Source organism: Anolis carolinensis, chromosome 1 (genome assembly GCF_035594765.1).
Source record: "Anolis carolinensis isolate JA03-04 chromosome 1, rAnoCar3.1.pri, whole genome shotgun sequence".
Lineage (NCBI taxonomy): Eukaryota > Metazoa > Chordata > Lepidosauria > Squamata > Dactyloidae > Anolis > Anolis carolinensis.
In genome coordinates this window covers 283,612,213-283,626,176 of record NC_085841.1, presented here as the reverse complement: position 1 = coordinate 283,626,176, position 13,964 = coordinate 283,612,213, and the positions used below count along the sequence as shown (strand labels likewise).

The window sequence follows — 13,964 nt, the reverse complement described above, 5'->3', positions numbered from 1 at the left end:
TCAGTGGCACCAGGGTAATTTACGGGGGTCATGCAGCAGAAAAGAATTATTTTCCAAGAAAGGGGTAATGGTTGGTTAGGCAGCTCAGGTCTCACAGTTGAAGTACTGTCTCAATCTCTCTAATGGTCAAACTGGCTTGGCAGTAGCCCAGGAAACTGGGACCTGAAATGAGCAAATGAAATGACTACCTGAACAAGTAGTTCACCACAGGTAGGTAAAGGTTTTCCCCTGACATTAAGTTTAGTCGTGTCTGATTCTGGGGGTTGGACCTCATCTCCATTTGTAAGCTGAAGAGCTGGCGTTGGCTGCTACCTTCCCGTCAGAGCAGTACCTATTGATCTATTCACATTTGCATATTTTCAAACTGCTAGGTTGGCAGAAGCTGGGGCTAACAGTGGGAACTCACCCTGCTCCCCGGATTCAAACTGCCAACCTTTTGGTAAGCACGTTCAGCAGCTCAGTGGTTTAACATGCTGCACCATCAGGAGCTCCTCACCACAGGTACAGAGGCAGAAAAAGACAAGTCACATTAATTCTTCTTGTTGTGTACCTTTAAGTTTGCACTGACTTGGAGCAACTTTATTCAAGGGTTTTCACACCAAGAAACTGTTTCTCCAACTTGGCGGCAGCAGGAGGGACCTATCCAATCCAAGCCCACAAACTAAAGACTGTGTATTCCTATTTTGTGTAATAAGATATAACCAGGTAGTTACTTTTGATTTCAGATTTTTAAAAAGGTTGCAGTGGGAAAACAGAATGAGGAATCAAACCCAGCTGGAGTCTTCTGGGTGTGTTCAGTGCTCAATTTGGAAAACTTTTTTGTAATGGTGGTGTCAAAGAGTCCTGAGAAGTTACTTTGAGGACTTGGCGGAGAACACACTGCTCACAGAATTGCAAATGTCACCTCTAACCGAAAAGTACATCAAGAACACAACCAAGAATACTATTAACACACTATTATTCCACTGAGAAGGGAGCAAAAATGTATTTTTAACTTGTGTACTCTTTGTACTAAATGGGTACAACTGGCAAGTTCCTGGCTGCATCTGAAAGCTCAAATGTTGAGCTCTTTACTCAGCCCTGTCATTGGCAAGCTCTACATTTATTTCAGAGATTTGGCATAGCTCCTTCTACATATCATGCTGTGCTGCCAAAATTGTCTAAAGAATTTATTTTGGCACTTATCTTTCCTCTCCTTCTTCACAGGAACATTACTAGGTTGGAGTGGTACCTGCTGCAAAGTTTAGACATGGGGCTATATGTGTTGTGGAAGGCTTCCCTTATGTGTCCAGTACAGGATGAAATATGTTTACTGCACAATCACATTCCTCGTAAAGAATATACTTCTGAAATTGAATTTGAGAAGCAGGTGATTGAAAACAGGTATGCTCATCAGAAGGGTGGGATTGACCTCTACAACTAGTAGCAACTCTAAATGTGTTGTTTTGTAATGTGTGAAACAGTATGATATATGTCAAACGTCTCTCATCTAGGCTTAGAAGAACTGATTAGCTTTCACAATCCAACCACATCATAGGCTTTCAGGTCATTCTTAGTACATGTCTATATTAACTACTATGCACTAGCTATGCCCTTAACATTGTGGCCTGTGATCTGCAATGTATGTGTTCTCAAGCTTCCCAATTGACAGTGGCCCTGGAGTAAATGGGCTCTGGATAGCAGCCATATGACGTCAAAGGGACTACTTCAGAGTAAGTAGCTGAAGGGTTGCAGCATAAGAATAGAAACAAGATGTAAGCAGATGGAAATGTTAGTGCTGCCAAGGATGACAGCTCACGAGAATGCATCACACATTTGTGGAATAATGAAAAAGGGTGGGCAGTTGTTATGCTAACTTCATGCTGCTCGTTATGTTTTTTTCTGACTCCAAAATCTGCTAGAGAACAGAGGGGGATCATGCTTGTTGCTTCTCAGAGATATTTTCAGCTAAGTCAGAGCAACCAGGGTAGGTTTCTTGCTTACTTGTGGGTGGAGGACAGACCTGTGTGTGCGCATCTGTACGTACACACACACACACACACACACACACACACACGTTATACTCCCTATTTCTCACAAATGTACACATAAACTGCACTGGTCTTGACCACGCTCCAATGACATGTAAAATATCAATTGGAAATAATTCAAGATTTGGGGTGCTGTAGCAGACAAAAATCAGAGAGTCACAAAATTATTTGCAGATGAAACACATGGAACATCCTTTACATTTCAGAGTAGTATTTCTTTTATATCACATGTTGATTGTGAATCAAGCTGATAGGAATTTCCCTATCAAATTTTGGGACATGGATAGTGTTCATATATGAAAGCTAGGAACTCAATGAAACATGGATGACAGTCTACCCATAGATTTCCTCTTAACTGTGGGGTGCTGTACTATTGGATATAAATAGACATTATCCAACACATACCTTTACATCATTGGATCACCGTTAAGGGTCACAAATATTATTCTTGAAAGAGATCATATACGTAACTTGAAAACAGTGACTAAGATCTTAGAGAACTTTGAAACAGTGCAATGAAAACAAGGTAGCATTAGTCTTCCTTCCTTCATCAGTGCAGCCTGATCTTGGGACTACAGGTATTATTGAACTTCAAGTATCAAAAGCCCTGACCAGTACAACTAATGGATAAGGGTTCTGGGAATCATCGTCCAATGACATCTGGTTCATTTCATCAAGAACTGGTTTATACCTTCATACAAGGTATGTTTATGAGAATTTTTCATCATATACAGTACCACCCCATATTCATGGAGCTGGTATTCATGTTTTCATGTATCCATGTCCCACAAAAAACGGCATTTTTGGTCCAACTCTATGGTATTTTCAGTCCAGAAGTTCTTTATTTCAATAGGGTTCACTATTATCCATATCCACACAAAGTGTGGAGCATATCACCCTTGGATATAATAGCTGTACTGTACTGAGCATGAGAAGCAGGACTTGAAAGAGCTACATTTGTACTTCTCAGTCCAACATAGCCACAACCTGAATAGTCTCCTCCTCTGTTAATGTTCTCATCTCCCTTTAAAGATGCTCATATTAGTGACCATCATTACATCTTGTGGTAGATAATCCCATAGTTTAATTATGCAGTGTGAAGAAATGCTTCCTTTTATGTGTCTTGAATTTCCCACCACTTAGTAAATGGCCTGAGGTTCTACTATTTTAAGAGTGGGAGAGCAAATTATCCCTACCCACTTTCTAAAAGTATTCCCATGTGAATCATGTCCTCCTTACTCACCTTTCCTGCTAAGCTACATTTCCCCACAAGCACACATTCTCATAGAAGAATTTCTCCAGTGCCTTGATCATTTTAGCTTTCTCTTTTTGCATGTTTTCTTGCTATACAATATCCTTCTTCAGCTGCAGTGACTAGAATGTTATGTATGGGGCAGAACAATATCAGTGCATATGAAACAGCCTTTCAGTTACATTGTACAGATGAATACAGATCTATATTTACAGAATGTAAGCTATCAAAACGACCCCTGAATATTCCTATAAAAGCTCTATGACATTAGGTAACTTGAGGGTGTGCAGGCATAGACACACACACTATTAGAACTCCTGTAACTACTTAGCCAAACACTTGCAAATCCCCCCCCCCCCCCCAAAAAAAAAACCAATTGAGAAGTATTGATTAATTGTATTTTGAAATCTGGACCGTCTGCCTAGCAGGCATATGGAGGGATGCACACTAAAAACATTAAAACATAACATAAAAGAAGAACAAAACCTGTACAGAGAAAATTTATGAGCAGCCATTAAAATAAAGAGCAGCAAAACATTGAAGGTTCAAAGCTTGATGGAACAGGACAGCCTTTATGAGAGTGCAGTAAATTTTCTCAGTACTTGGCAAGATGGTATAGTTTTCCTATGTGGTATGTGGGACCTTATATGAATAGTTAGATGGACCACCACTTAGGGGAAGGTCTGTGTGTATTTACCCAACTTCAGTATTATTGAGACAACTTTAACAATTGTATCAAGCATCTCTGCCTCCTGAATTGGAATGACATTGCTGTGATTATTTCTTAAAAGACAATTGGTTGGAAATACATTTCCACATGAATGCCAATGTTGTGTAATGGTTTGAGTCTTGAATGAGGACTACAGACCAGGGTTTGAATCTCTGCTTGGCTATGGAAGCCCATTGGCTGACCTTAAGTCACACTCTCACAGCTTCAAAAGAAGGCAATGGCAAACCTTCTCCGAAGAAATTATGCCAAGAAAATGCCATGAGGTCTCCTTATGGTCACCATAAGTTGGAGAAGACTTAAAGAACATAAGATAATTTTAATGTGGGTGAGATGCTTGAGAGTCAGGCAGTGTTTCTCAAACTGTGCTCCTCCAGGTGTTTTGGACTTCAGCTCCCATAAATCCCAGCTATCTTACCAGCTGATGGGAATCATGGGAGCTGAAGTCCAAAACATCAGGAGGAGTGCAGTTTGAGAAACCCTTTTCTAGAGAATAAGGTGGCTCATTAGAATGTGAGTTTGCCATCTCTATTTTAAGGAAGCCCTGTGAAACATGCCCTAATGCTGTAAGAGATGTGAAATATGCTTCATGACTTCAGTCAAATCTTAAGTCAGGGAAAGAAAAATCTAAAGTGATCAGGGAACACTCCATGCATTGTGTAAATTCACAACGCATGCATAAACATCCCATTTCCAAAATGGATTCAAGTGAAGGCAACAGCTTTGAACTTACAGTTCAATATAAAAAACTCTGCAATGATGGAATACTTAAATCTATACCCAACTGAAGTAAATGATAACATGTTTTTGTTTTCTTTCATGTTCTTTGATGAGTGAAGCATGAAAAAAATTGCAGAAGCCTAAAGAGAAGATTCAGGTATGCTCAATGGCCAAGGAAGATTATTTGCTGAGAATCTTAATAGGTAGAATACCATTACAACAAAAATATACCCAGTATCCTAAACATATTCCGAATTGACAGGTTTCTCTGTATGTCCCAGGAGAAGATAATCTTATTTCAAATCTGTGGAATTGCCCCCATACCGTTCAGCAAAAGAAGTATCAGTATTAATGCCTTCTAAGTCTAAAATTTGATTACTAATTCATTCATGGTTATATAGAAACTTTTTATAGCACAAAGTGAAAATCCTGGTATCAGTCAAGTCTGCACCAAAATAGAAATTACATAAATTACAGAACTTGAAAGTGATATTTTTTAATGGCAACCTCTAGAATTTCTCAGCTAACATTGTCACTGTCTAGCCTGCACTTGCCATGTTTTCTGCAGCATTCTGGGAGTTGTTGTCAAAAAGAAGCATTGCCCAGCTCTGAGTTCCCCCACCCCCCAGATTGGGACGAAAAACTGCTGTTCTTCGTGAAACCAAGGCTCTGTTCAATTCATCCACCTCCACATATCCCACAATGACTACTTAAGCAGCTCTGGAAAACCACCTGCAGGGCAGAAAAACAACAGCCCCCTCATATTTATTACTGATTGCTGTATTCGTTTGTTGTATTTTCCTGTAGAATATCTTGTCATCCCTTCACTGGGCTTAAGGTGGCACACATGGACCTCCCCTCCCCACTTTTTCCACACAACAAGTGGCAAATAGTGGCTTATACATCAATGGTGCCTTGAATCTACTCCCATTTGATTGAAACTTTTAAGGAGCTATCCAAGGTGCCAACTGCCTTCCTGGAAAAGATTCACTGCCACACTCTCTTGGGAACTACCAACTTCTACTGACAGCAAACCCTAAAGACTGAGAAAAAGTAATAAGCCCAAAGTCACCTGGCGATTTTTGCTCAGTGGTATAAAATCTGGGTCTGCAAATTTCTAGTCCAACACTCTAACTTCTAGTAGTGTAGTGGTAAAGTACTGACCTTCAGTAACAATCCCATAAGAGGGGAACAGAGGAGGGATTTCTAGCATTTTTTATTTCCACCAGGACCAAAGCTTTGTAAAATTAATCTTACATTCCTGTATTCACATTCTCTTGGTCACTTAGCCTGCCCCTGTATTTTTAGTCTCAACTGAACAGCAAAGTTATAACAACACTAGAAATTTGGGGACAGAAGAAACATTTCATTGGGATATTATTTTGTGTGTTTCCTCTGAACTGGCATGACAGAAGGAAGGAGAGGGTGGAAAGAAAGTAAGCAAGAAAGGAAGAGTTAAAAGATTTCTGGATCAAATAAGAACTTTGGACAGATAATGGGTTAGTATACTGACAGGATAGATGGGATATATTTTATCCCATCAACTTTTGGTATGTGCTAGTCACAGCTAAAGCAATGTCTCTGCAAAAGACAAGAGAAAACTATGCCTTAAGTCAGGAAATTGTGGTATCTGGTCCTCTAGAAGTTGAAAAGAGCACAGGCAATGATAAATGAGGAGGAGAATTACAATCTAATAGTATCTTAAGGGCTACACAATCCTTATCCTGACTTTAAATGCATCTCTTAGACGTTCTAACAGAACTGGATAGTGATTTTCAATTAAACAGAATGCAAGAGAGAGAGGGAGAAAAAAAACAAAACAATGGGAATGGGAATCAGGTTTTACTACAAGGGCAGAACTTACTCCAGCATCCAGCAAAAACATGCAATGGTTTAATTTACTTTGCTTTTTAGATTCACACGACTGGAAGGAACTACAAGGCTCATCCAACCCAACTTTCTTCCATGCAAAAAGGGAGGATGCCCCTCCAAACTGTTTAAAGAAGGAGAGTTCTCCACCAACAACACCACCCCACGCAGTCTAGTCCACTGCTAAAGATGCCTTACATTCAGAAAAATATTTTTGGCATTTAGGAAGAATATCTTTTCCTGAATTTTTTATCCATCCTAATGTCTGGAGCAGCAGAAATCAAATTTGCCCCATTTTCTTTATACAAAGGTAGCCTTTATGTCACTCTCAGTCTTTGCTTCTCCAAGCTAGACATTTTTGTCTCGCTATGCCATTCCTTATAGAGTTTGGTTTCCAGACCTTTGACCATCCTGATTGCCCTTCTTCGGGCACTTTTTCCACCTTATTAATATCCCTCCTGAACTGTAGTGTCCAGGACTTGACTCAGGATCCCAGGTGAGATCTGACCAAAGTAGAAGAGAGTTTATTGCACTACTGAACAGCTCTTTCAGTCAAAAAGTTCTTCCTAATGATTAATTTGTCATTTCAACCCATTCAACAACAGATAACAAGCTTTCTCCATATTCTACATGCCATACCTTCATATATTTATATATACCTATAAAAAGAGATATGATATGATAATACCCAGCCTCCAAACATGTGTATGGATGCATGGGATTAGAATATATTTCTCCTACACACAAATTTATGGAATTGTTCACTGCATAAAAAGTTATCAGGGGTGTTTTGATCATATGTCCGTGCATGGTAGGTGGTTGGACTAGATGGCCCTTGTGGTCTTTTGCAATTCTATGACTCTATATGTGGAAATTTAAGGCAATTTAAGACATATCCTGGTGCTAAACAATATCACATTTAAGGGTGTTGAACTAACCTGAAATTGGTTTAAATTATGCATAAATCCAGTACTGATAGTTGGACCTGTGTGGGAACTTCACCTGGGAAAATATGCTGGGCTTGAAAGTACCCTGCTCTGATTCAGTACATTAGTTTACATCTTGTCCCTTTCGTTCTCCTGGGAAAGGCTCGCAGCCCCGGCCTTTTGCTTCAGCAGTGCTTAGGTGTCAAGACTTGGTCTGCATCATGCAAAGGAATCAACAGCCAAGAGCCCCTGAGCATGCACAAAGTGTTTCATACGTTATAACCCCTTTAAACATACATCTAAACATTAATGATAAGGATTTGGTGTGGCGGTAGTGGGTTTTTCTCCTAGATTCCCCAGTACTCACAAGTTTAGAAACTAATCCAGGGAGACAGGTGGGGCATTACACCAAAAGCCAAATGACTGGGGCATATTTCTGCATCTCTCTCTCCACATTTGCCAAATTATAGCCCAAGGGGAGGATTCGGGGCCAAAGCTAATGGCTTTCAAGACTGAACAGGTCTGCACCTGCTCCGCTTTGAGCCCAGCTTCACCAACAGGGATTTAGGGGGATGGTGGGGAAACTATATAGCAGGCATGGGCAAACTTCGGCCCTCCCTCCATGTGTTTTGGGCTTCAACTCCCACAATTCCTAACAGCCTGCTGGCTGTTAGGAATTGTGGGAGTTGAAGCCCAAAACACATGGAGGGAGGGCCGAAGTTTGCCCATGCCTGCGATATCGCTTTTGGGTGATGAAGCCCTGCTCTGGTTTCCCTCTGAGGACATTTGCCGCCGCAGCAGCAGCACAACTAGGAAGAAACTCCACGGTTTCGAGCTCTGAATACAACACGACCTCACCTCTACGGGAAGCCCACTCAAGGGATCCTTGGCTTGGCCAAGACCAATCCAAGAGAGCCTCGAGAGCCTCTTGCCCTCCCTCCCTCCCTTCAATGGCGAGGGACACAATGCTTCCTTTTCTGCCTCTCCCGGCCCACAGCAGAGATCGGAAGGAGCGCAGAGAGAAAGCAAGAGAGCGAGAAAAACCCGCGCGGCGCCTTTAATGCCCGGCTGCTTCTCTCCCTCCTGCCCTTCCCCACCCCACTCGGTTTTCCGCCGAAGAGCCTCCTCGGCGGGCCTTTCCCCGCTCCGCACTGAAAGGCAGCGAGTGGGCCACCTCGGAATCCCTTCCTTCGCAGGGGATGGCGTCAGATGGAGCCCGGCCCGCTCCCCCAGACCTCTCCCCGCGTCCTCCTCCTCCTCCTCCTCCTCCTCCTCCTCCCCGGAGCCGGGCCCGGCGCTCCTCCCGCCACTGCGCCCTCGCTCGCTTCTGGCTGGGAACCCACGCGAGGAGGGCCCAGGGGCGGGAAGGGGAGCGGGGGTCGCCGGGTCTGCGGCGCGCTCCTCCTCGGCCTGGGGTCCCGCTGGGTCCAGCCACCCTCCTGGGCGAACCACACCCTGCTGCGAAATCCCCGGCTGCCTCGACGGCTCCCGCCTTCCTTCTTTCCTTCCTTCCTTCTTTCCTTCCTTCCCTCCGCCAAACCCGCCCCACGCGCTCGCTCTCGCTGGGGATTCTCCCTTCGTCGCCGCCGCCTTCGTCGTCGTCTTTCTGCCCGTCGCTGCTACTACGTGAACGCAATCGCGGCGGCGGCGGAGGAGGAGGAGGCCCAATGAACGGCCAAGGCGGTGGGGCGGGAGGAGAAGGAGGAGGAGGAGGAGGAACTGCAAGCCGGGCAAGGCAGGCAGGAGAAGGAGGGAGGGAGGAGAAACAGGGAGGGAGGGAGTACGGAAGGATGCTTGGATGGATGGAAGGAAGAGGAGGATGGATAAGGGAGGAAGGAACCAGGCAACCCACTCAGGTTATCCGCTCGGCGACTGGGAGCAAAGCGCCGGCTTGGCCACGGGCCTTTTTCGTTCTTTCTTTCTCCTTCCCGGAGAGGGAGAGAGCGGGGCGGTCCCTTCCGGCGCCTCTCTGGACGGGGGGGGGGGGGGGGCTCTCCCTTCTTCCTTCCTTCCCGGTCCCTCTCCAGCCCCGTCACACGCCTCCTGGGTCTGTGAGACCTCCTGCCCCTCTCTTTCTCTGCCCTTCCTCACAGAAAATCCCACAATATCAGCCTTGAACTGGAATATATGGCAGTGCGGACTCAGATAACCCCGTTCAAAGCAGATATTGTGGGATTTTCTGCCTTGATAGTCTGAGTTTTATGGCTGTGTGGAAGGGCCCTCTCCCTTGGACAGGAGAGAGAGAGAGAGAGAGAAGCTTCCGTCCGTCCGTCATTCCTTCCTAACTCCCTGCGGGCTTGAAGCGGCTCGATTGCGTCTCTGGCTCTCTCCCCTCTCCAGAGCCTCCCTCCGCCTCCTCTCCTGGGGCTTCTCTGCCCGGACCCGGGCCAGGCTTCACCCCCAGCTCCGGCTGGTGATGAAGAAGGGAAGGTGCTTTTGTTTTTGTTTTTTTGGTAGGAGAAAGAAAGGTGTGTGTGTGTATATATCTAATATCTATCTGTGGGGGTCTTCCTCCCCCTCTCCGCCCCGCAGCAGCAGCGCCCACTAAGCGGAGCTCTCTCCCTCTCTTTCTCCCTCTTCCCTCCGGCTCCAAACTGCTGACTTTCCCCGGCTTATTTTTAGCCCAGCGACTCAATATTCTTAGCTCGGCTTCTACGTAGGAAGGAGCATCGCAAGAGGGAACGAGGGAGGGGAGGAGGAGCCGGAGGACTGAATGAGCGCAGGATGGAGGAGTTCCCGTCGGAGAGCTTCCCCCAGCCTCCCCTTTCCCCGCAAACGCCAAAAAAGGGCCCCGGAGGGAGTCAGGGCAGGCGAAGGCCAAGACTTGGCGCAAAAGGCGCGGACGGGAGAGGAGATTTCCCCCCGGAGCGCGCACAGGCAGGCAGGCAGCTTCCCGGCCCCACATCAGTTGCTGGGATGCCTCTCGCTGCTTATCACTCGCCGGTGATGTAGTGAGGGATCCCTCCATTCATTCATTCATTCACCCACCCAGGAGCTGCGCTCTTGCTCTTGCTCCCTCCTTCCCTCCCAAAAAGCACACAAACACAAACCATTGGGGGCTGGACGGAGTTCTCGCCAACTCCGGAGAGTGAACGCAAGCCTCCCGCCCCTCACGCCTACCTTGGCTCCTCTTTTCCTCGGCTCCGCCAGGCAGCGGACACAGACCCGCCCGAGAGCAGCCCACGGTCCCCCCATAATAATAACAAGAAGCAGAGACTGGGGCAGGGAGGGAGGGGAGCGAGGGAGGGAGGAGAAGGGGGAGGGGAACGGCCCCGCCAGTGGTTGTGCGTGGGGAGGGAAAGGGGGGGAGTCTTACCTCGGTCCCCGCGAACCCCCCGCCAGTGGCTAGATGGCGCCGGGCAGAGGCGCTCGCATCGCCCAAAGTGGCCCGCGCCGTCGGAGGCCAGGCTCCCACGCAAACCCGGCTCTGGCGCGGGTCTGTCCCGCTCTCCGCCGCCGCCGCTCGGGGTTGGAGGCAGTTCCCGCCCAGGTACGCCACAACCCGGACGCTGGAGCAACTAGGAAGCAAGAAGGGAGCGCTCCCTCTCCCTTTCTCCCTTTCTCCCTCTCTCTCTCCCTCTCTCCCTCCCTCTCCGCTTCTCTCTCTCTCTCTCTTTCTCTCTCCTCTCCGTCGCTTCCCTCCTCGCCAGATCTTATCACAGTGTGAGGAGGGAGGTCCAGGCTCGGCGCCTTTTAAGCGCTGGGGGATTCACTCCGGATTACCTGGGCTGCCAAACTCCTCCGAGGCGAGCCCCCTCCTTCCCCAGCCCCCACCCGCTCCCCTCTTTTATTTCTCCTCAGGAAAAGGCGGGGGAGGGGGAAGGTCTGGCGTTGACATTTCCATGAAGTCACTTGATGCCTCCTGAAGCCCCCTCCCCTCTTTCCCTGAGTCACGTGAGCCCGGCTTTTGCCCGGGCTGTAAATAGAAGATCACATGTTGGACGGACCCGGGGCTTTGGGGTTGGGGGGGGGGGGAGAGCGGAATACCCTCTTTCCCTTCCTTTCTCAACAGCCCCCCCCCCTTCCCAAAGATCCTCCTCATGCCCTCCGTGTGTTTTGGGGAAGGGAGGGGGTCCCACAAACTAAAACAAGAGCGCAGCCCCATCTCCTTTTGGAGGGAACCTGGCTCCAAGTTTCTTCTGCGTAGCTCCAAATCCCCGCAAAGCTCCAAAGCTCGGCCCTTCAAGTTGGCCAGACGCGCCGCGCCGCCCTTCTTCCCGGGACGCCCGAGGCTTGCTGAGGCTCTGCGTGGCCAAACAGAAGCTCTCCAGAAAGCCGGGCTTCTTTTTTTTTGGGGGGGGGGGGGGAGGTTTGGGGAGTAGAGGCAAGGGGAAGGTTTCGGAAGGGAAGAGAAGCAGCGGCGAACTATTGTTGTCAAGCAACAGCCTTCTTCCCGCTTTGGAGAGAGAATATTTCCCCGTCTCTTTCTTTCAAATTGGGGGAAACCACGCCAAGGGGCGCTTCCTTCCACCACCACCACCCCCCCCCCCCCAGCACGAAAGCAAGCCTCCCCTCCGGAGTCCCACTCACTCACCATGGTTTCTGGTTCTCTTTTTTATTGTTTTGTGTGTGTTTTTTCCCCGGCCGTCCTGGAGCCCGAAGCGCCTTACAATCCCGTCTCTCCTCCAGATGCTGGGAGGGAATGTGTCTCGTTTGAAGTCATCATGTGAGAAGTTCTCTCTCCGCTCGGCTCCGTGGATCGCCCACCACTTGGTGTGACTTATGAATCTAATAACCACCCTGTGCAATATCCGCCGAGCCGCCAAACTCGCCACACACCGCCACCTGGGTGACTTAGTCTTACAGGAAGGCAAGGCAGGCAAGGGATGAAGGAAAGGAGGAAGGAAGGAAGGCAGGCAGGCAGCGGCGGGAAGGAGAGCTTTCCTTCACACGCACTCACACATATACACACACACTCTCTCTATCACACACACACACGCGCCCCACGGGCACACGCGCCCCACACACCGCCGCCGGCCCTCGATTTACGCAAACGCCTGAGCTCACAGGCACGTTTCTCCCCTTTGGGTAGCTTCTTCTTACGTGATCTTCATGAAGGGGGGAAAGGCTGAGCCACGAGACCCAACCAGAACAAGGGAGAGAGAGAGAGAGAGAGAAAGAAAGAGAGAGAGAAAGAGAGGGGGGAGCGTGGGCCCTTTCCTCTCTCTATCCTCTTGGGAGCCGCACGTGAGGAGTGGGCTACAAACTTCTCCCTGGGGTGGGAAAAACTCCAGCTCACTTTGTGTGCCTCTCATTCTGTCCCCGGAAGCCTTGACAAGAGTATTTTGGTGGCGGGGCTGGGAAGGGAGTCAGGAAGCAGTCCCTCTCCTGGTCCCACACACACACACACCCCTCTCTCTTCATTTGTCTCTCTCTGGCCTCCCTCTCCCTCCAGACACTCCGGGGACTTGTTGCATCCCAAGCGCAGCTCCGCAGGTGGCGGCAGGGCTCCAAAGGAGAGCAGCGCCAGCCGGGCGGGCGAGGCAGATGGGGAACGGAGGCCCCTGACGCGCTGGCCCAGGGACAGGTGCTGCCTGCACCGGCCTCTCGCTTTCTCTCTCCCTCTCTCTCTCTGTGTTTACATTCACCTGCCCGAAGCCCAGGCAGGACTGATTCACGGAGGGGCAGTGGGTGTCTCGGTGTGGGCTGCGGTCGCGCTTCCTTGCGTCTCTTGGCGGGGCAGGAGCCTATAAAGGGCCCTTCCCGCTCCCACCCAGCCTCACTCTCTGTGCGCTTAAGTTTAGCATCTCCAGGCTGGAGGGGCCCGGGCGCAGGTAGGTTGCCACACCTGGGTTGGTGGGGATCTCTCTCTCTCTCTCTCTCTCTCTCTCTCTCTCTCTCTCTCTCTCTCTCTCTCTCTGGCGTGGTGACACGCGGCTTGGGTGTGAGTGGAAAGACTATGGGGTCCAGTGATTCTGCTTACACCCAAGGCAGCCTGAGAAGCGAGCCTCCCTCACCCCCAACCCCTTTTGTTTCTTCCTTCAAAAGGATCACACTGAGGAGTTCCGTGGGACTTGCTCCCCAGGGAACGGTCCATCTGCACCGACTGCTCAATGCAGTTCGAAGCTGCGGCAGCCAGACAACAAACTCCCCCAGAAGCGCACCAAAGGGAGCCCTGGCTGCACCTCACTGCCCTGCGGTGTGTGTCGTCACCACTCGGGCCTCCAACCGGTGCCAGGGTTTCCTATCTGCCCAGCGAAACTCGCTTTCCTCCAGCCCGCTTGGAGGCTGCGCTCAGTGGTCAGTGGAGGTGGGGCCTCGGCCTCTTTTCCCCCGATGCCCCCCCCCTGCTCCTGGCTCCCCTCTGCCCCACAGCCCGTCCTCTCTCCAGCCACGAACTTCCCCCAGACCGAGGCCTTCCTGGCTTCCCTCGGGTGGCTCTGGGAGCGGCGCCGCTTTCAGGCTCGGTTTGGAGCACCTTGGAGAGCTCCAGCTCCGCG

The 13,964-nt window shown here is 48.9% G+C and overlaps 1 protein-coding gene across 4 annotated transcripts in view; it reads right to left on the bottom strand.

Moving 5' to 3' along the window:
* The window catches only part of bdnf (brain derived neurotrophic factor), an 83,702-nt gene extending 70,977 nt beyond the window's left edge, over positions 1–12,725 (bottom strand). The window contains exon 1 of one of the 4 annotated variants that reach the window (XM_008118081.3): positions 12,059–12,725. In XM_008118081.3, the coding sequence (XP_008116288.1) occupies positions 12,059–12,061 (3 nt within the window). In that variant the 5' untranslated portion in view covers positions 12,062–12,725. Of the gene's footprint in view, positions 1–7,536; positions 8,146–10,644; positions 10,731–10,840; positions 11,196–12,058 lie in introns of those variants that run through there. The other 3 variants (XM_008118084.3, XM_008118083.3, XM_062967775.1) reach the window with 3 other exon arrangements.
* Between the last annotated feature and the right edge of the window lie 1,239 nt (positions 12,726–13,964).